This window comes from Anguilla rostrata, chromosome 9 (assembly GCF_018555375.3).
Source record: "Anguilla rostrata isolate EN2019 chromosome 9, ASM1855537v3, whole genome shotgun sequence".
Lineage (NCBI taxonomy): Eukaryota > Metazoa > Chordata > Actinopteri > Anguilliformes > Anguillidae > Anguilla > Anguilla rostrata.
Window position 1 is genome coordinate 40,648,576 of NC_057941.1, and position 22,455 is coordinate 40,671,030.

The 22,455-nt window shown below is 42.1% G+C and overlaps 1 protein-coding gene across 5 annotated transcripts in view; it reads left to right on the top strand.

Annotated features, from left to right (window-relative positions):
- The window catches only part of LOC135263761 (teneurin-4-like), a 243,476-nt gene that overhangs the window by 144,608 nt on the left and 76,413 nt on the right, over positions 1 to 22,455 (top strand). For all 5 annotated transcript variants that reach the window (XM_064352121.1, XM_064352122.1, XM_064352123.1 and 2 more), the window contains 6 exons: positions 866 to 1,080; positions 2,513 to 2,723; positions 10,916 to 11,017; positions 12,477 to 12,671; positions 15,253 to 15,453; positions 18,386 to 18,571. In XM_064352121.1, the coding sequence (XP_064208191.1) occupies positions 866 to 1,080; positions 2,513 to 2,723; positions 10,916 to 11,017; positions 12,477 to 12,671; positions 15,253 to 15,453; positions 18,386 to 18,571 (1,110 nt within the window). The remainder of the gene's footprint in view (positions 1 to 865; positions 1,081 to 2,512; positions 2,724 to 10,915; positions 11,018 to 12,476; positions 12,672 to 15,252; positions 15,454 to 18,385; positions 18,572 to 22,455) is intronic.

Genomic DNA, 22,455 nt, shown 5'->3' on the forward strand with positions numbered 1-22,455 from the left:
AGGAATACACCCTGGACAGGTCACCAATCCATGGCAAGGCATACACTCCATTCACTCACACACTCATACTGTACCTATGTACCTCCAGTTTAGAATACTCTGAGGAAGCACAGGGAGAACATGCAAACTCCACACTGTAAGGCCCTGGCCAGGATTTGAACCAGGACCTTCATGCTGTGAGGCAACAGTGCTCTAACAGTGTTATTGTTAGATAACAGAACACGCCTGCAAAATCATGGCTAACGTTCCCGACAATTCAATCTTATCCTGTCATTTGCGCAAATTTTCATTGGTCTGGAATCAATAACACTATTCTCCTCCCTGTTGATTTCAGTCTACCCCTACTGGGGTAGACTGAATCCTAATGAAAATGAGGTAGTTTCAGAAAGTATCACAATAAAGCCAAAAATAAAATTGAACTAAGTACATATACATATGTGCGAAAACCAGGGTTAGCCTACTGAGCAATTCAAGGTTAAATGTTATGCGAGTCGTGGAGGAGAAAATGCAAAACCAAGGTTTAAGCTAACTGTTAACTACCAAACGTTACATTGAAGACTCAAAGTATAAATTTGCCATAATTGCCTTATGTTACAAAGTAAACAGCTAATTGGTCATGTTAAATGTTAAAAATGTTGTTTTCGCTTGAAAATTAGGAGTTGAATCAAGCTCATGTACGCCTAATAAATTAACATCAAAATAATACTATTGCAAGGGATGAACCCTGAATACAAGCTGGAGTACAGGTCTGAAAATAAACTCCAGAAATAGTAACACTTTCACACTTTTCTGTCTAACTCCAGATGAATCCCAGAAATGTGCTGTATGTGTTTGTACCTCATGTGAGCTGTGTATTGTGATGCAGGCAAACTGGATGGCTGGTTCCCAGATGAAAGCTTCATAGACATGGGCGAGATTGACGTCGGGCGGAAGGTGGCCCAGGAGGTGCTCCCGGGGATTTTCTGGAGGTCCCAGGTGTTTGTGGATCACCCCATGTACCTCAAGTTCAACATGTCCCTCAGCAAGGATGCCCTGGTGGGCATCTATGGGAGGAGAGGCCTGCCCCCCTCACACACACAGGTTAGAGCCCCCCATGCACACACACAGTACACATATGTGCAGATGCCTATAGGTAAGCGCACACACACACCAACATGCACACACCGACACACACACCCACACCCACAAGTACATATGCACAAATGCACCCGCAGACATATGCATACACAGACCCTTACACATGCACACGTATGCACAAACAGACACACAAACACACATCAGACTTTTCTGAAAAGGCATTTCCTTTGAAAGTATGATGTTTCAGTTTGACGTCTGGAACAGTGCCTACACTGCATAACCAGATGGTCTCTTGAAGGTTGACCACTTTTGAATTACGCAGAATAGGAGATGTACCTGCATTTATTCCCACAATCAAATGTAAAGCTGTATTAATTTGTGCATATGAACCACAAGCAGTGCTAGATACCAGGATTCAAATTGTTAGATATTCTGTGCATGCCTATCGGGAATGACCGCATATCTGGCTTCTCTTCATTAGCATTTGCGCTTAATACACACATGATCGTTTTGCCTGAAGCCTAGCAAATGCAGACACATATTGACACGTATTATTGGACACATGCAAGAAACCATCATTACAGTTTCATGCACTCAAAATCTCACAAATGACTAATTATACGTATTTGGACTGATCTTTTCAATGAAAGCACTGCTGATTTACAGATATTAACAGGACACAGGAGTACATCCTATCAGTAATTTAAGCAGGCAAGAAAGACAGGCTTTTCCTGGAACAAGTCAATTAATATATTTTATCAGCGCAAATGGCAACGCCGTGCTGGTTGTATGCGGACCAGCAAACCGGGAAAGGTTATCGGGCGCAGACAGAAGATGAGCACACATCTTCTTGTTATTCACCCAGCTGTCTCTGACACAAGCCAATGCTGTATCATAAACAGTAACCTTACATTTATTTGCCTATAAATCACACAAACATTAGAATAATTTGAAGCCCCCAAAACAGAGGTGTTTACTTTTTTGGGATTTAGAAGAAAAACATCCATTCATCCATCCAGTATCTATACTTCCTTATCCTGGGTAGGGTCGCAGGGGGTGCTAGAGCCTATCCCAGCATTGGGCAAGTGGCAAGAATACACCCTGGACAGGCCCCCAATCTGTCGCAGGAAGAAAGACATTTTATAAAGTGTCATTATAAATATCAATTACAATTATACTTTTATTGTAATAAAAGTATAATTGTAATAGATATTTTAGACCTTTTTGATATTGTACTGGCATTAAAATATCTAAATATGGTTTGTATATTTGTTTATTGTAATTGCTATAGGTCTCCCAAAAAGCAAAAGATTAAAGATTCTTTGTTTGAAATGTAAATATATCTTCCACGTTTACTGCATAACCTGTCTCTGTAAGGGTAGTTTTCAGGTCTTTCGCTCAGACGATCGGGTCCCTCTGCACTTTGTGTCTGCAGTTTGACTTTGTGGAGCTGTTGGATGGTAGAAGGCTGCTGGTACAGGAGGGGCGGAGCCTGGAGAGCTCTCAGGACCAGCATCGCGCACTGGCACCCTTCACCCGGCACGACACCGGATTCATCCAGTACATGGACTCTGGCATCTGGCACCTGGCTGTCTACAATGACGGAAAAGAAGCCGAGCATGTCTCCTTCATCACCACGGCGATAGGTGAGCCCGCCCCTTGCCCATTTATGTGGGATCGTACGTCACCATAGTAATAGTAAAGGTGACCCATCTATATTCATAGCATTTACACTCCATATTCTTACCACATGTTTTACCTGGTTTTAACCAAGTAGGCTTCAAGACTTGCTAAATCACAGTGGATAATGGATAGCATATTAGACCACATAGATGGGGGGATGATTAAGTGTCCATACAGTATGTAGGGAGTCGTTTTAGTGGCAATTTCACCAGGACACTGGGGCAAACACCTCTTCTTTTTCTGAAAATTCAGTTGGAACATTAATAAGTGAGGAACTTAATTTAAAATCTCACCTGAAGGAAGGAAGGAAGTTGAAAGTTAAATCTCTACCATTAAAGACAGAACAAGTTGAAACACCTCACAAAAAGGGACATGGTCAGGTCTGATTTTAACTGGAGATCATGAGAATTCCTGTCATATAGCCTCGGAAACTAGGAAGTCTACCTTATTTCGCAGGTGCATGTAGAGCAGTCTTTGCTTTTGTGTATCTCTTCATCCACCAATCCTGAGCTGGTATCAGCTACTGATACTACGGCGCTGGAACACAAGACTGAGCATGTGTGATAAGGAGGGGTTTGGAAACACAGGGTGGGGGGTGGGGGCAGCTGAACAGCTGAAGTGCAGAAAAACCCATAACAGAGAGACGGAACCAACCGGAACCTTCCGCACCATGGCCGTGCTCATGCTTGCTTGACGTCATCTGGACCCTAGGTTTTAGCACATACAGTGTGCCTGTGGTGATTTCCTGTTATGGAACTGGGTCATCTGAACAATGCCCTTTAGCGAGAGAGAGAGAGCTCAAGAATGAGAAAGGGAGAGGGAGTGACAGAGAAAGGGAGAGAGGAAAAGAGAGGGGAGATGTGGTAGAGAGAGATGGGGGGAACAGAGCCCTTTTTAAGAGAATAACAAAATGGCGGCATATGAGGATAAGGCCTGATCTTCTGAAAGCCTGTTTATTCCAGAGTGCTGGTTTTGTTTGGCAGCTTTTTGTCCTTTTTTGCTGAATAAGCATTGTTCCTGAAATTACAAGTTAAAGCAATCGGCAAAAAAACATTTGGAGAAAAAAATGGAGTTGGCCATTTTTCTAAATCATCAAAGCTTGCGCGTTGGAAAAATAAAACAAATTTGTTTTTCCCAAATCATGTCAAAAGCATTACCCCTCTCTTACTCCATTAACTCTGTCCTATATGGTTATGGTGCTCTACTTGCAAGCTGAATAAAAAGTACAATATGTGCGATTTAGTTTCAGAAAATGAAGGCAAAATAGTGGTGATCTAAATTAATAAATGGCCAAAAAAAATATATATATATATATAGATAAATAGATATTTTTTCTACCACAGTCAAAATGAAGTCCCCACAGTCTCACTCATAAGTGCCAGTTAGCCCATTTGTTTCTCCTTTTAAAAATTCATATTTGAAATGAAAATATCATTCAAACCTTACAGCATATTTTTTACAACTTTAAATACAATGTAACAGTGTGGAGGTAACAGCATACACTGTAGTTACACTGTACCTTAGTTACAATTGTTACTGCTCACCTACCTCTGTAGTTGCAGTATAATTGCAGTTGCTTAGGCCACTTAATATACAACGAGACAGGAAAGGAATGTTATTTCTGCTTGTATTATGCATAGCTCTTCAATAAGTGTCCTGTAGCTTAGTCACCCACCTGCCCCTCCCCCATCCTCCCCACAATGATCTCATCCACTCCTCACAAGGTGTGACCAATCACAGCTGTTTGGCTGTTGTGATTTTTCAGTCACCAGCACACAGACACTGCCACCCCCATCCCCGGGCATTCTTTCAGCCGAGCTCGGCGTCCATGTCAGTCTTTGCGTTCTCCTGGCGGCTCTTTTTCTGCGACGCTTGGGATTTCCCAGCGTATTTGTTCATGCGTTTGTTCCGCTTAGACAGAGGGCCTGTGCCTCTCCCTCTTCTGTGGTCTGTGACAGTGTGCTGCTGTAGTTAAAAACCAGTCAGCGCTGAAAAAAGAACAACGAGCCCAGGGAGCAGCACTTAATTGGAACAAGCCTTGCAGCTTTGTTTCGTAGAGAGAGAAATATAGAAAAGCACAGATAGATAAGTCACCTCAGATCTTACATGGGGTAACACACTATTGTGTGGCATCTTGGGTTGTAATTAATTTGAAGCCTTGAGTTTTAATGAACTTCCATCTGCTGAAAAGTTGAATTTCAGGAGGCTTTGCAGGATGAGAGACGTAATTCTCGCTGTTGTGGTGGAATTTCCTAGAGACCTGATATTCACAGAAGGAAGCTCTTGTTTCTTGTCTGTAATAATCAAGTCTAACAATGGAGAGCTGGTTTCCTGCCAAATTTTCTCCAATTATTTTCCCTAAACTACAAAGTGTAGTCAATGTATGGTAATTTGCAACTTAGATTTGAGATTTGCTGTGCTTAACGTAATGCCGTTTGAGTTTGTTCAGAGGGTTGTTTGTTCACTATGACCCTTTTTACAATAGCTGGAAATTTTACCTGTCAGGCTCTAATGGCTGTCAGAGAAGTAAGCGATATGGGTTTGCATGATGACATATTGCAAATATGAGGCCCTATTACTGTGGATTTCCTCATGTTGTTACAGTAATGTGATGCTATCCAATTTACAGTAAGAACATCCAGTGATGCCACAGTGACTCTCCAGGGCAAATTCACAGGAGGATACCTCAAGCATATATAAACACATGCACGCATACACATGCACACAGATAACATGCATAGTCCTTAGATTGTTGAGCAAACCATAATCAGTCATGGACAGTGTAAGAGATCATGCCTGAGTAAGAAGTTTTTGCATTCTTATTTTGTATAATGTTAGAATCTATGCAGGAAGGCTCTCCATGTTAAGGTTTAAGGTTTAAACACAAGGTTCAAACTGTGTCCATCACAGAAGCCCCTCTGTTTTTTGTCATTTTACAGCAGATGCAGTGGAATTCACAATGGGAATAGCATCTGTTCAGTTGTATTTCTTAGAGGAAAATCAAACAGCAGAGCCCTGCAGATCTGGCATCTCTTCTTTCTCCACAAGCTCTGAGCTCAGATATGTGCTCCTGCTTGGTAGACACTCCTTTCAGTTTACATGAGAGCCCCTCCATTGCCACTTGATGCAGCAGTATGCGTTTGTCTTTGCTTGCATGCATGAAAGAGAGATAGGGACATATCTCCGCTTGAACCACACACACACACACACACACACACACACACCATCCCCATCTCTTGGCCATGGAGGTTAAGATTGTCATCACTCAGTTCTCCCTGTATTTTTCCTCTCAATTCAATTCAGTTCAATTCAAGTTGCTTTATTGGCATGAAATACAAATGTAAAATAATAATAATTTTAAAATATTGATAAATGTAATACTATGTAACAGTAACAGCATCAACAGCAACAGAAGTAAATCTCTATCTCTATCTCTCTCTCTCTCTTTATCTGTTTCCTTCAATCTCTCTCCTGCCACATTGTCAGCAATGATTGGCTCTCCTGAGGAAAGCAAGCAGTGTCCGGTCTGTCCATGTAGCTAACCTCTGACAGATAGAAAAGCTGCTTTGTTTCATGAGTGCTTGCTGGAAGCAGATCTTACCCTTTGGCACGTGACAAGACAAAACCAGTTTCATTGTGTTTAATACTGATTTCTGAGATGCCAAAGGTGTGCTCTTCTGTTCCTGTCCCACATCCACTGTAAACTTAAGAATTTCAGCCGTGGTCAGAAAATATGTACTTTCGACTTTGGAGCTTAAAGTTTAAAGGTAGAAAGAATGTCACTGTAAAATGGAATAGCATTTCTTTTGCACACTATTTTTAACCCTTTAGACAACAATACGTTTGCTGTAGATAACTGATTACAATTTTAACTGGAACAATGGAAGATCTGTTTACAATAATCAGGAAGAAACTTGTTTTTCGTATGTTTGCAAGGTTTTTATTACTAACATATTTTCTTTTTCTGTTTTTAATTTTTTTGAGGACATCTATAGCATTTCCAACGACCTAGAATCTTGTTTGGAGTGACCATCAAAAAAAAATCACAATTTAAAATGATTGATTTCACTACATTTATTAAATATAATAGTTATAATTTTTATGTTTGGCTGGCAGACAAGTTTTTTGGCCCTTTCCGTTACTGATATCTTTTTTCAAGTTTTGCAGTAATGCCAAAATAAATAGAATTTTTTGTGAAAGATGTTTCCATAAATATTTGTAAATTGTTTATATTACAATTTTTCCTTCCTTATTGACTATATCATTGCTAAAAAAAATAATAGAATTTTCCAACTTTCTATCTATCAGAGTTTAACAGTATTACTGTATTTGTTTTGTATTATCTGGAGGATAGGTTGGAACTGTAGCCACTTTAATGGCTTTTTTTCAAAAACAAGTGCTTTAAGAAGTGTATTATCATCACTCAGTGAAAACTGTGCAAGTTGTAACTGCAGTAAGAGAAAAAAACCCATGTGTGAACGATGGCTAGACCTTTGTTGATATTCTAGTTTGAAATTAAAACAGTTTTTTGTCAGAGCGGTTTTATGTGAGATTCAAGGCCTTTAAATGTCATAGTCATTGTAAAGGTACGTACATTTTCTGTTCAGTTTAATGAATTATTCCCTTGGAGAAGGTGACACCATGAATAAATACAAAACTGGGATGCAACTACAGAGTCTGCCAGGGTGCTCTCGTCAAAAAGTGTCAAATGCTTCACTTTCCATGACTTATTGTTAAAAATAACCTGATTATATACATATATACCTCATGATTGTAATTACAGAGTGTGCATTCATAATGTTTGGGGTATGAATACCGAGTATGCCAACTGCTCCATCTGTCCATTTTATCAGTAGGCTGCATGGTAAAATTAGTGCTGTATCTTACAGAACCTCAGTCCGTAGTATTGAAGTATTTTAGGCTTTAACAATCAATATTATACAGTATTTGTTATTTACATACGGTGTCCTGTTACACATTTTACCATCTGTGTATGACACAGAGTCAGGTGGTAGGCTAAGAATCTCTATGGGTATGTGGGTACCATTTAAAATTAGAACTGACAAAGATCCTGAGGGATCAAAACGATGTGTGTTGTCCTGATGAATGATGGACCAGCTGCTCAAAGCCGCTTTGGGGAGGAGGGTCTGGGCCGGGAGCTAGTGTGGGGGATAGAGGGGTGATTTTCTTTCTAACATTCACATATAGATGCACTTACACACACGCTGTTCCACACATACATACATACGCATTATGGGTGTGCAGAGACGTCATTATTTGTATCTGTATCTGTATCTGTTCAACCAACAAAATGATCTGTATCTGTATCTGTATTCGGATAAAAGACCGGAAGTGGGTGTGGTTTATACCGGGAGTCACATTAAATCAGGCAAATGTTGTATTTTCTAACCTAATATTCATTGACAATTCAATGGCATATAATTAATTATGAAATATATTTCCAAATTCTCATACTGTCATCTCTCTCTCTCTCTTCATTTTTAACTAAACTAAGTTTTATGAACTGTCTGAACCCCAGCACCCTCCCTCCCCCTTTAACTGGGGTACATTGAACAATCAGAAACAGAAAAAAATGTTTTATAAATCGAAAGATTCTGTTTTGCATTGGAAATAGAAACTATTTACAGTAAAGATATTTACAAACATATCCTTCTGTTGAAGGGAATAATCTTAAATTTCAATGATGCTGCGTTCGCGTTTCTTGATGTGTTAACGTTACAGTTCGCTAGGGAAACGTGAATTACTACTTTACAACAGTAATTACATAACAGTAATAGCCTACATGAACTTTTTTTGCCTGTTTTATTTTTATTTATTTATTTGTTTTCCCCTACTGAACTAAGTTTGGATAGACTGCAAACCATCTGATGTGCTCATATTTTCCCTTGGTGGCAACTGTTATCATGAATGGATTTCATGTTCCTTATAGCCAAGACCTATGACTGAGACATACAGCATGTTACATCTTAAACGGATGAATATTGACTGAAATACAAGGTAAAACGTCGGTTTTTTCAATATTTCGACTGGGTTTTTAATGGAGGAAATTAACACATACAGCTAAAAACTGCAGGTTCTAAGCTTGATTTTGAGGTATAGGTTGCAGGGGTTTGAAAGAAATCCAGCTGCCACACCAGGCTTGTGTCTCGCTAGCTCCCGCAACTCCTCCTCGATGCGAGAGTTTCCCTGAGTGATAGCCGGGAACAGTCAGCTCTCAGCCCGCTGCTTGCTGTGCACTGACTCGGTGGGGGCAACTACAGAATATAGTGATTACTTTTCAATAATGTGCAGTAAATTAAATGACTAGTTAGTGAAATCAAAGTGCTGTTGCAAACAGAATGGGCATTTTTATCTAGTGGCCATCCACAATGATATGAATCGATTTGAAGAAACATAATGGCTGACGCATAGAACTTATTTATTAAACGTTTTGCAACACAGTGGCTCAAAGTTTGTTGGTGTGTGTAACTGGTGCCGCCTCTCTCTCTCTCTCGTTAGATAGACGTTAGATAGAGGCTATGAGAACTCGTCATGGAGCTGACTTTTTTTTCCCCGAATCCAAATAATAACGAGCAACTTCGGGTTGAAGAAATATCTGTTTCCATCGCATTATTCATGCTTTCCCCAATACGGTATTCGGATTCGGATACATCCCTAATACACATACATTCACACTCACGCACACACAAACACATTCGCATGCATGTACATACACATATACCAACACAACAGGTATATGCCTCAATCCAAATTTTGACCTGCCAATAACCCTCCCTCCCACACACAGGAACTCTGCTTCCTCTTCCCTTCACCCAATTTTACCAAAACTATAAAAAAGTAGTAACCCCCCATACACTCGTACACTTTGCAGTATGTTTTATAAGTCTTGTTTCCCCTTGCCTAATTTGTTATTAGTACGTCATATATGAAACCACTTTTTGTCTGCCTTGCCCCCTTTTGTCTAATATTTTACTACTCTGTTATGGAACCTCCTAAAAGTGCACAATAATTAAAAGAAAACGTGTGTTTTGCACAGTAAAAGTGTGTGTTGGAGCTCTCAAGTCTTGTGTCAAGACTCCTCTGCTGCACCTCAACTAATTAGGGTTACAGTTATAATTTGATATTTGGAGTATAAACCAGCTTTACACCAGGTAAATTAAAAAACTGCTCCCAATGTTCTGTTAGGGGTTGGCTCAGCAGGGAACCAGTATCATCACTGTATATTATATATTTAAATATTTAATATTGGTATTTGACCCAGGTCTGACTGTTCAAGCAGTGGTTAAGCTCATATTGGCAGGTACTGCAGGACACTAAAGTAGGTGTATACTTAGTAAGAAGTAGAACTTTTTGAGCAAAAAGATGCAATGAGAACAACTAAAGAACAAGAACACGCGATGTTGTGTGTTCTCACGGTGCAGTGTGCGACAGCCCCCAGGGAGAACTTTTAGAAAATGCCTTTCTTGTTCTCCGACCTCCCTCTCTCAGCTATTGGTCCAAATATTGTTGGTTATGTCACGGTTGAGAGTTCAGAGGGCGGACTTCACATGCTAATGTACGTAGAGTCAACGCCAATCTCTCTTCTGTAGAGATGGGATTTCTGGGAGTTCCCGCATGTTTGATGGATGGTGCTACTTGTTTCATCAAGTCATCAAAACGCCTAGCACACGTTTGGAAATAAGAGAAGTGGACCCCCTCGTCTAAACTCCGCATTTGCCGAATGTACAGACAAAACTCCATTCTCCGTCCTACTCTGATTTAGAGGGCGAACATACCATCTCCTTCGCCTTTTTTTCTTCTTTTGCATAGCTAGATATACTAAAGCCACTTTAAACACTTTAAACTTTTTTTTTGTGTTGTGATCTCGCGTAGCCCTTCTCTTTATACATCCACAGCATAGCCGTGAGACGGAGGTCTGGGCGAGATTCCAGCCCCGGTTAATAGCTTCCTAGTAATTATTCTGCGCCCCCCAGCGGCGTAGGAGTGACATTAAACGGTGCGATGTTCTCACTGAGTATACCGACAAGAGTGTTTGTGGACATGTTCGCCGGTGGTTCTCAATCCTGAAGTTCTTCCTTCTTACTGAGTATACCGCCAGCTTAATACACATGTCCCCCTTCAATGGTTCCCCCAGACTCCATTGACGACTGCCCCAGTAACTGCTTTGGGAATGGCGACTGTGTTTCGGGGACCTGCCACTGCTTTCCTGGCTTCCGAGGCGCAGACTGTGGTAGAGGTAAGCTTCTGTTCTTTATTCTCTCTCCCTTTCTTTTCCTTTCTCTCTATACTTCTTATCCTTCCTCTTTGTGCTCTCTGCTCTTCGCTCCCAAACGCTGCCTTTAAAGCTGAGTGGGATCATGTTCTGCTAACCCTTGTTCCATATGCATTAGGTGTGTGTTATGTAAATAACATGAGTTCAAACACTGTTTATACTACGTACGGAAGAAACACTTTGGAGACAGATTCCACCAGCTATTTACTGCATTTGAAATTCAGCATTACTGAATAAAATTACTATTTACTATTTATTTAAATTTCAGTGGAACAGAGCTTTGGCATACTGTGTACTGAATTAGTAGTTTTATATATTTGTAGTCCTCTGCTGATCATTTCCAGTGCTCAAAATAACATTCTACCCTCTCAGGAATCGTACTGTCCGCCTCCATCTCATTTGCTCAAAGGAGCCGACATCCAGCAGATGGAACGACGCTTTAGATAGCTTTTATGTGTTCTTCAGCTTCTTTTGGGAAGGGAGCTTCTGGCTAATTCAAGCCAGACTGTCGTATTTTCCAAAATGTCGCTTGAAAAGCACGTAGAAGCACATGAAGGTGCAGCTCACGTTATTTTGAGTCTCTGGCCCCTTTGAAGTCTTCGGTTGTTCTACAGATCATCAGTGCCACATTGATCGGTCCCCTTACAGTTCAGCAGTTTTCGATATGGTTGTCAAATCTAGACAGCCATTTTTCTCTAATCTGTACTCCAGGCTTTTGAGTCTCTCACACAGGTCTTAATCCCTGTCAGTTTTTTTTCAGTATGCTCTACACATCTAAATAGGCACATTATCAGATCTCTGCGGGAGACAGAGTCTTATCTTATTTTTTCAAAAAGCTATGAAGATCCATGAAATCCACACAAGACCATCTTTGAACCTCCCTAAAGACTGTTTTGGCATGTAAACAAATACATAAGTTAACTAATGCAAAAATCTAAATAGCAGATAAATAACAAAGGCAAACATTAGTTTTTTTTAAAACCTGGAGTGGAATCATTCATTGTCACAAAACAATTACTGTATTACTAGGTCAGCAACTCTCTTTGGTCATCCTCAATTTCACCCTCAATACAGTAATCATTGAATATATATTTCTTGTGCAATTATATATTCAACTGTTGCAAATTGTTGTTTTCGAAGTCAAATGAAAATAATTGAAACCATGGGAGAAGACCAGCAGATCTAACTGAACAGATTTATATGCTCACAGAACAAAATTTACTTGGATTCCATCAACATTTGATCTTTGACTTACCGAAAAATACAAGTGGTAGTTCTGTATTTCACAGTGTTTTGTGAGTTAATGATTCCATAACTTGTGAGGAATAATAACTATGACTTGATTGTGAGGTCAAAGTTAAGGTCAATTATTTATTGAACCCAGCCATTCTTAGATTTTTTGTGTTTTTGCCCCTCTCCAAAGCCTCGTGTCCTGTACTGTGTAGTGGGAATGGACAGTACCTGAAGGGGAGGTGCGTGTGCCACAGCGGGTGGAAGGGGGTGGAGTGCGACGTGCCCACCAACCAGTGCATAGACGTCACCTGCAGCAGCCACGGAACCTGCATCGTGGGCACTTGCATCTGCAACCCCGGATACAAGGGAGAGAACTGCGAGGAAGGTGACTATGGCCTGCGTGTGGGCACCTCACCTAGCTTAGATAATGAGCTGGTTAGATAAGGGAAATGAAACAGAGGTTAGGGAAAAGGGGAAAGGAATTCGTTGTCTGGTTAATTGTAACCACCAAAATGCCTACTGTAAGTTTTGAAAAACGTGTTCTGTATTATTATTAATTTTATCAGCAAGCTTCAATATTCAGTTTAACATATTTATTTCACTGAATATTGACTGTTGACTGTTCTCAGGGCTCTGCAAATGTGTTGTCTAATTTTATTGGTATCTGACATGGTGTTTCACAAATATGTTTTACCCAGTTCTTCTGGACACTGTAGTCAGAGAACCTGATTTCAGATTCCTCTTGATGAAAATGTTTTTACCAGTCAGGTCCGTTTCAGCATCCAGTTTTCATTTTTCAATTAGAATATATGTCTGCTAATATTTCTTTTCCATTCTTTTCTTCATGTTACTCTGATATAATTTCCTCATAGTTCAGTTACCTTTGTTTATAATGTTTAGAATCATGTAAGGTATGGTCTGGAAAAGGCCGTCTTAAAATCTTTGTCAAGATCTAGTTAAGTAAACATTTCAGCTTTGTGCGTTAAATGTAAGTCTTTCATCTTTGAGTCTGGCCCAATGTATTTGATGTGGCATTCTCTGAAAACGTTTTGCACTGCACAAACCATGAGCATCTGTTTGCCTCGGTCAAACAAGAAGCATTGATCAGTATTAACAGAATTCCAGGTCACCACCTTCATCGATTGCCGCCCTTTTCCCACCCAGTTAAACAAAACGGCCGATTTGGGTCCCACCGTTTCACCATTAACGAGACAAAACTATTCCTTTGTTATCCAAAATCCCATAATCTCGATTTTGGCGAAATTGGAGGGGAAAGCATGACTTTCCCAGTCCCCTTGCTGAAGGGATAAGAAGTGCTGAGATAAGATTGAAGTATCTATTGTCTATGACAGCTCTTGAAGGGGCACGTTTCTAGATGAAAAATGGGCCATTGGACTATGATAAATGGGGGTTCCTGACACCCCGTAGACCGTCTTTCTATTTTGGGTCTGATGTGGGCCATAAAGAGGGGAGGAGAGCGCGGGCAAAGGCCCCTTTAAGATTTTTACCTTTTTTTCTCACCGACCTTCAGTTGTAATGATTAATTGCCAAGAGAGACGTTCCTGTCAGTTAGCCAGTGATCTTTGCGCCTTGAGCCCTAGCCATCTGCTTGGAGATGAGAAGTCCTGCCTTCCCCGTTATAGTGCTCTTTATACCTATTTGTGTTATGGTAAATAGGAGTTGCCATGGTTTGACCACCACTACCCGTTGTGTCTAGTTTGGCATTCACTGGCTGTCTGAAAACGGGTATTGTTGTTATTGTAGTTTGTAGGGCAGGGCATTGCATTTGCCAGCCTGTACATGAGGCATGTCGTCAATGGTGATGCTTAAGGAATGATCGTCATGCTTATTTCTACCAACACCCCACACACCCTGTGGAATTATTGCCATGTGCATACTCAGTAATATTTTGCTCCACAGCAAGATCACAACTTACTAATACGATATGATTATATCTTGAATATTTGAACTTGTCTAGCCCTTGTTTTTATGTTTTGAGTTTAGCTTATGAAATATCCCCTGCCTTTTCAAGTAGTGTTGTTTTATTTTTTGACCATATAGGATTGTGGCTAAGAGGTACCCACCAGCTTGGTTTTTCCTCATGTTGAGATACCTTCTCTTATGTGAATCCTGATTTCTCAGTTACTACTATAGTGTTAAGGGGAATACGGACGGCACTTTGTTGTTACTCTTGGATTGGCTCTGTGTTCTTCAGGGAAACAAAACCATGGTGTGGAGGATTCCACTTCAAAACATAATGATCTTTGACTGTCATGGGATCCAAGGACAGGTTTTCCATTAGTTGTTGCTTTATCTGTGTTGTATATGGGTGTGCAGGTTTTTACCCTTGATATCTCAACCGATTCCATCATTCAGCAGCTTTTGCCCTATGGGACTGAAGGGTCCCCTACTGTCATTAAGCTGGAATGCATAATATTCTCATACTAGTAATAGACTGTCTTTATATAGTGCCTTTCATGATTTCAAAGCACTGTAAAGTGAAGGAGGGAAACTCATTTCATCCATGACCAATGTTTAACATCTGGGAGATATACAGGAGCCATTTTGCTTCAGAAGACTCTGCACTCATCAGATGAGATGGAGAGGGAGGGAATTACAGAGCTGATTAAACTGTGGGATGATTAAATGGCCAGATTGAGAGAACCACACTTGGGAGTTTTTTCAAAGCCAGAGAACTCCCTAATCAATGAAATAGGGGCTATGGGATATTTAAAAGATGATCAAAGATGAAAAAATGTAACAAAAAACTAGTGGACCCATTTTCTTTTTTAATGCATATTTTATTACTTTTCTCTTCTAATAGTCAGTGCCGCGTATTCAAGAAGCAGCACCTTAACAACACGATATAAAAATTGAAGAAAAGAGGGAGAAAAACAAACCAACACACTGGAAAAAAGTTGAAACCCATTTTTTTTAGTCACAGTGGTTCCTCCTGTCTCTTCCAGTGGACTGTCTGGACCCGACCTGCTCTGGACGAGGGGTGTGTGTTCGAGGGGAGTGCCACTGCACAGTGGGCTGGGGGGGTTCAAGCTGTGAGGACCCCCGAGCCTCCTGTATGGACCAGTGCTCAGGGCACGGTGCCTTCCTGCCTGAAATCGGCACGTGCAGCTGTGATCCGAACTGGTCCGGACATGATTGTTCGACAGGTGAGTGAGTCCCTTTAAGCCTTTGCTGGGTCTATATTCTGCATTTACGAGGTTTTACTCCAAAGCTATAACTCAAGGGGTTGCTCTGCAGCCAGCTGTCAGAGGTCAACGTCTACAGACATGTTACACCACCCTTCGATGCTCTTACACTATACAGTGTTGTTGTTGAATACTGTAACGTATGCTGTTGTGTTACATACTGCAGCATTCTTGCTGTAGTGTTACATATCTCGTATGTATTCTCAGTGAATTGGACCGAATGTGTTGTGCTGTCTTGTGTTGTTGTGTGGTGTGTTGTGTTGTTCTGTGTTGTGGGGGTTTCGCTGATGATCCCCTGCCCACTGCTGCTCACAAAGCCACCAGGACTCCGCATCACTCTTTTACTCTTTCACTGTCCTTCATCCTTTTAGCATAGTTACGATGGGTCTGTCTCATTTTAAAAAAAAACAGTGTCTGCGCAGGCAGCATTGGAAGGCAGAAAGGCATGGAGGCACATCTCATTCTAAAGTTAGCATGAAACGATGCCTGCCAAGGTGCCTTCATTCAGGTGATTCTGAAGGCAGCATTGTTCGTATCCTTCGGCGAGTAGGACATCCCGTAATTCTGTAAACATCTCAGAAATGAACTGTCAGAATGGAAGACAGCCAGCAGGCTGAGCTTGTGTATAAATGTAAGTGACATCATATATTATTTTATATTATATAGTCTTATATATTTCATATTGAAAAATGAACAGGTAGGCTGAGAGTAGCGGTTGAAAGAGTTGAGTGATGGATGTGAATAAATAGAGTGGACTTTTGTCTGAGCCTCAAAAACCTCAAGTGAGCCTCAAGTGTTGCCTTGGAAGCCGGTCCCAGTTCAGATTCATACTCAGGCTCCTTCGGAAACATTGCTAATGAAGAACAGTGACTAATCAGGCAACGAAGCAGTGGGTAGCTGCCTTCCAAATTAAACAAAGCCTCTATATGCAGGTAGAGTCATAGAATCCTTTCATTTAAAAAACACATCTGTGACACTTCTTCCACTGCATGCTAACCTGGTGTAGTTGAGCTGAGGGTTAAAACAAGAAAACAAGGACAATGAACCACCTTCGTTTAACATTTCCAAACAATATCTCAGTCTGGTTGAGGCTTTGACTTGTATGGAACCAGCATAATTTTGAGATAGAATATACCAATTTGTTTTAAAATGTTGATATGATATCATTCTAGTAATCATATAATTATTTCTTGCCATTTTCCCCCAAAAACAATATTAATTTACTGTTCCTGGAAAATAAGATTATATTTGGCTGCATTAATGTCAGAATTACATCTGCTTACTTAGTCATTCACTTCTGTCTGCTACTAATTGCAGCCTTCATGAGGTATTTACTGGAGAAGCATTCAATTCATTAATTATTCCATTTGCATCTGTTAAGCAGACGTGAGTTTGAGAGTCAAAGCTTTCCTGGATAAGAATAGCACATTTTTGTTCTCATGTAAAACAAGAATGCTGTGGCTCAGTTAACAACTTTGTGTGTGTGTGTGCATGTGTGTGTGCATGTGCATGTGTGTGTGTGTTTGTGTGACTACATTAAGTCTCTCTGAATGAAGTGCTTCGCAGACACATCTAATTGAAAAGACGCATGATGCGATATTAAGAGCATTTGCATAATTCAAAAAGCCTTATTCAGTAATTACCAAGGAGGAGGAATCTCTCTTCAGAACTACTTACTTTGTAATGCCATGTTATGCACTGTGAGTAAGAGACTTCTGCTAATACAGTATAATTTTCAGCAATAACAAAAGAGGTAAGGCATACTGTAATTAACTCAGTCCTGACTCGATTCAGCAGACATTGTGGACTCCAGATGGCCTTGGAAGTAAGTTTGGCTAGATGGCTTGGAATGCATTCAGTGTCTCTTTCAAGTCGAGATACCACTCACAGAAGGTCAATTCGAAATTTATCGCAGCTGCTCACAGTGAGAAAGAAAAAAAAGCTTTGTCAGAGTTCTATAAAGGTTTTCACATTCCCTGTCAAGATATTTTTTATTATTTTGTTTTTTCTTTTAGCCGGTGTTATTTTTGCCCTGTCCTCCCTGTTATCTGCTTTCTGGAGTTTTGGAGTCAGGGAGTCACGCTAGGGGTTTGAGAGCAACTGATCCTGGATCACTGCGGTGACAGAACAAACTTGGCAGATTAGCAGTATTTGTCCTCTCTGACTTCCCACACATCATCCTGAGCCCGCCTGGACCTCGCCAGTAATAGGTCACTACGGCAAAGGACTGCTTAAGAAACACTGTGATGCTGTAACAGTTTGTGTGGAGTCTGCGCTGCTTTTCTTGACGGAGAAGGGAAGAACAGCACATAGGGATAAATGCGTTAAGATGTTTGTTTTCCATCTAAGCGATACGGTTGCTTGTTTCGTGACCTAAAGGATGCACTTACTCGCGGGTCTGGGCTGCATTACCATAGCTGTTCACCGGTATTAAATTAAATCTGACATGTTTCAGTTCATTCACAAAGAAACAATTGGGGGTTTTTTTTCTCTTTTTGAGCTATTGTTCATTTTTTCTTTTTTCTTCATTCCCCATGACACAAAAAGAAGAATTTCCAAAAGAAGGAAGAGAGAGGAGACGAGTAGGGGGTTCGGGGGGGGGGGGGATAGATCAGTCAGCTAAGGCCTTTGCAAGCCATGTCCTCTCCATTGTAATCTACTTATTAGATTCTTATTGTCAAAAGGGATTACCCTTATGAGGTGAAGGAATTTCCTTTCAGTCACCGTCGGACAAGGTAGTGGAGCGTGGCCGCTTCTCACTGACAATAATTCCTGGGATTTGTCTTCCCCCTCCATCCCTCCCTCCCTCCCTTCTCCTGCTCCTCCTCCTGTCTCTTCTTCCTGTCCCCCCCCCCCCCACCCCCACCCCATTTCCCTCCCCTCTCTCCCACAGAGATTTGTGCATCGGACTGTGGCGGCCACGGCATCTGCGTGTCGGGCACCTGTCGCTGTGACGACGGCTGGATGGGCGCGGGGTGCGAGCAGAGGGCGTGTCACCCGCGCTGCAACGAGCATGGCACCTGCAAGGACGGGAAGTGCGAGTGCAGCCCGGGCTGGAACGGAGAGCACTGCACCATCGGTAGGGAGGAGAGGAGAGGAGGAGGGCGGCTGGGTTCAGAGTAGTGATGAAGGAGGGAGGCTTCACTACGCCCAAAAATGGGCGGAGATCGAGTACTCTGGCAGTGATTCACTTATTTGAGCTAGTCCTTGTGTTTTTCTGTGGAGAGCAAAAATTCTTTTGGTTTGTTTGTCAAGTCAGTGATTGACAGCTCGGCGTACTGTAGCTCCACTCATTATGGGGTTGAGGAACCCTCAATCTCCCATCACTAGTCTTGAGGTAGCAAGGGGAAGGGTTTGGGTGGGGGTGGGGGGGGGTGGTAGTTCATGACGGGGGGACGGAGTATTTGGGGGGGTTGGTGGAATAAAAAGGGTTGGAAAAAGCATGCTTAATTGAATTTGTGCAACTTAGCTTAGCATGAGCAGGTTTGCGCAGGGATCTGAGGCTTGACTTCATGCATTTTAATGTGGGAGCGTGCTAGCCTCGTCCTTTCATTTCTCCTCCTCCTCCCCCCATCTATCATCCTTCACCATTTCCATTATTATTTTTCACGTTTCTTTTTTTTTGGGTGCTTGATTTCAAATGCAAACATTTTGCAAGCTTTATGACGAGCAGCGCAGCCACTGGAAAAGGCATTCTTTTAGGGAAGAGTCAGTTGGCTGGAACAAAAAAAAAGAAAAGGAAAAAAAATCAGTTTGGTTTGAGTTAGAGTTTAGCATTTATTACGCTGTGCTTCCTCTGACAAAGGTTCCTACCGCAAGTTTAAAACCTCAAAAAAAGTCTGGTGCACGCTTTGGTCCAGTAAGCTGTTTTCATTTTATCCGACTTGGCTTCAATCTCCAAAGTAAGCTACAAGCTAAACGAATTAACGGCCTCTCACATTGAGTAATTGTTCACTGATGGCATTCAGCCACGCAACAAGCGATTTCTGAAGATTACAGCGATCTGGATTCATTAGCAGCCGTGGAGGAACATTGAGTCCCGGTGTACAGGTACAGGCACCCCGATCGAGCAGCGGCGTGTGACAGCTGCCCAGGAGGCCTCTAAGTGTTTGTGTTGGCAGGGCATCGCAGAGCCTGGCAGGGTTCACTCTGCACAAGGCCAGGCAGTGAGATGGAGGCTGCAGTGCAGATGAGCTCTGATACTCCACTGCTACAAACAGCCAATGCATTGTAATCACCCCCTCCGTTCTTCTCCTGGAGATAATCGCGATGAGAACGCTGATGCCAGGCACGTAGACCAACTGGCACCAAATCACCAGCGTTTCTTCTGCAGTCTGGGCAAATCAGCATGGATTTTATGTAGTACTACGCGAATTACAGCTTTAGCACTTCCACAGACTTACTGAGTGAGGCAGTTCTGTAAACATGTGGACTAGCAGAGTAGAGATTGCATCTAAGGACAGAAGGCTAATGTTCTGTTATGGGGAGGGGCATTGTGTACTTGAAAACCCAATATCCATTTCTGGATAGATCCCAACTGCACTTTGTATGCAGTGTGTGCACGTGTGCTGGTGTAAAATATCTGCGTGAGGGAGCTTGCCAGTCTCGATGTTGTGTGCGTGCATGTTTGAGAGGGAGTAAGATTTCCAGCTTACCTCCGGGTTTTCCCGTTGAATCGCCTAGCTCTCTGTCTCTCCAAGTTGGCCCGAAGTGTGGATCGGTGCCATCCACTGGAACAGCCAAGTCAAACAAGAAGACACGCCGAAAAGCTCTTTTTTCCAAGAATGCCTTGCTCCACATCTCCCTATGCACTATTCCTTTTCCGTGTCCTGTTGTCCCTGTTCCAAAGAACGGCTTTTGATTTCCCCCCTGAATGGGAGATGCCTGTCCTCAGAAGCCCTTCTTTGTTTTGCCATTAACGTTACTTTCCCTAACATCTCTAATAGTGTTGTTTATCAAACGAGGTGCAGCATCCCCTATGATAAAGGAATCAGTAGGTAAACAACGTTAGCCCTTTACACATTTCAGCTAAAGACAATATTGCATCTTAAATAGATTTGGTGCTGGGGTGGGGAGGGGGCACGAGGTAACGACAGATAAAAGAGAAAAATGGCTGTCATTAAGGTGAGAGCGTATTCCTGAATTAGACCTACGGAAGACTCTTTTTCACAAAGGACATTAGGGGATGTCTTCAGCTGCAGCTAACAGAAGACGAGTTGCACAAGTACAGTCTGTGAATGTTTAATACGCTGTGCCTGCATTATTGATATCCCTCTTATATATTTCATATTGAAAAAAGACATTCCAGTCTGGAACCTCTTTGAGAGAGAGTAGCAGAGTCCATTAAGAAGAAAAAAAAAAGTCTCAATCTAAAATGGAATTCCATTATTAGAGTTGAAAGACCCGAGTCATAATGAAAATGTTCGTGTGCCTCCCCACACGGACTGTCTTGATGATTTCCTCCTGGGGTCGTAATTTGCATCTCCTTTCGCTTAATACCACATCAGTATGTAGATGGATGCCCCCCCAACACCTGTAGTCTGAAATGTTTTTTTTCCACTGTAACCACCCTGTCATGATAACACAGCTCAGAAGGGGGGAGAGTGTCCGTTGAGTTTTTTATATACGCCTACGCGATCAGTGTTTGTAGGGATGGTTACTGCTCAGCCTTGGTAAACAGGAAGCAATTGAGATGTTACATTCACATTCTGTCTGTCTTTCTGTCCGTCCCTCCCTTGTTCCTCTGCCTCGTGCTTGCTGCGATGTTTGCATTGCATGCTGGGAATTTCACCATTGCTGGGCTGAGTGCCCAGCGGTCATGTGTCCGTGGGTGGAAATGGCACTGTTCAATTTCCCTTAAATGTCCTCCTGTCTTTTATCTCCCAAGCTCACTATCTGGATAAGGTAGTGAAAGGTATGACCGCCCTCCTCTCTTCCTTTCCTTCCATGTGTTTTTCTTTTATTTACCCTTCATCAATGAGTTATTACAGCAGTTTCACACGATCCAGCCTGTCTTCCGTCAGGTCCCAGGCCCCTGCATCACCACTGGCCGCTCCACCCCCCCCCCAACCCCCTTCACCCTGTGCACCCCTGGTTTTACCGTGGCGACATGCAGATCAAGAAATTTCCATCTTCCCTTTGTCCAGTGGCAACCCCCCCACCGCCACCCCCATATAGCCATCCTGCACCACACACACGGTGTGGATACCCACAATCCCCTGTTAAAAAAAAAAAAAAAAACAACATGCCACTGGTTGCTGGAAACACTTTACTGTGTCATCATGTGGGCATGGCTTGCACTCAAAAAAGCACAATCATAACTTTATATTAATTGGTTTCTGTGTGAATTTATTTATTATTTATTAATGAAATAATTCATTTGTATATGAGTGTGGAACTAGAAGCAGGCCAGCAGGTTTGGTGGGAGGTTTGGTGGGGGCTTTGGGGGTGTTGATGCCTCCCCTTCCTCCTCTGTAATGGACCTCCTGTCACCATGGCCTCTGCCACTGCTGCTAGACTCTGGGTACAGGAAGCCAAACCCCTGTCAGCCAGCCTCGGGCCAGATGCCCCACTGGGTCTCTCTTTCTGCAGAGGATTCCCTGTCGTGGTTGAGCCATTTCCAGCCGAGAAAGAGAGTTTTTTATCGATTATTTTAATAAGCCTCCTGGGGATAGCTGGCCTAATCAGCCAGGCTCCCGTGCGGCTCGCTTGAGTTTGTTTAGTTAACAGGAGGCGGGTGTACCGCAGTGGCTTATGAGGAAAAGGTAAATGCGCTGTGGCCTGTTTCTGTGAGACAGTCTTGTCTCTGTTCTCAGGGATGGAATCCGCTTTCAGGTGGAAGCAAGGCACCCAATAAGATCTCTGCAAATAGTGTGGGTGGCTGGTCTTTTCCAATAGATATTTCAAAACTGTATTTTATAATATGATTGAGGGTGATTCAGCCACTACAGCATCTCAGGTTCA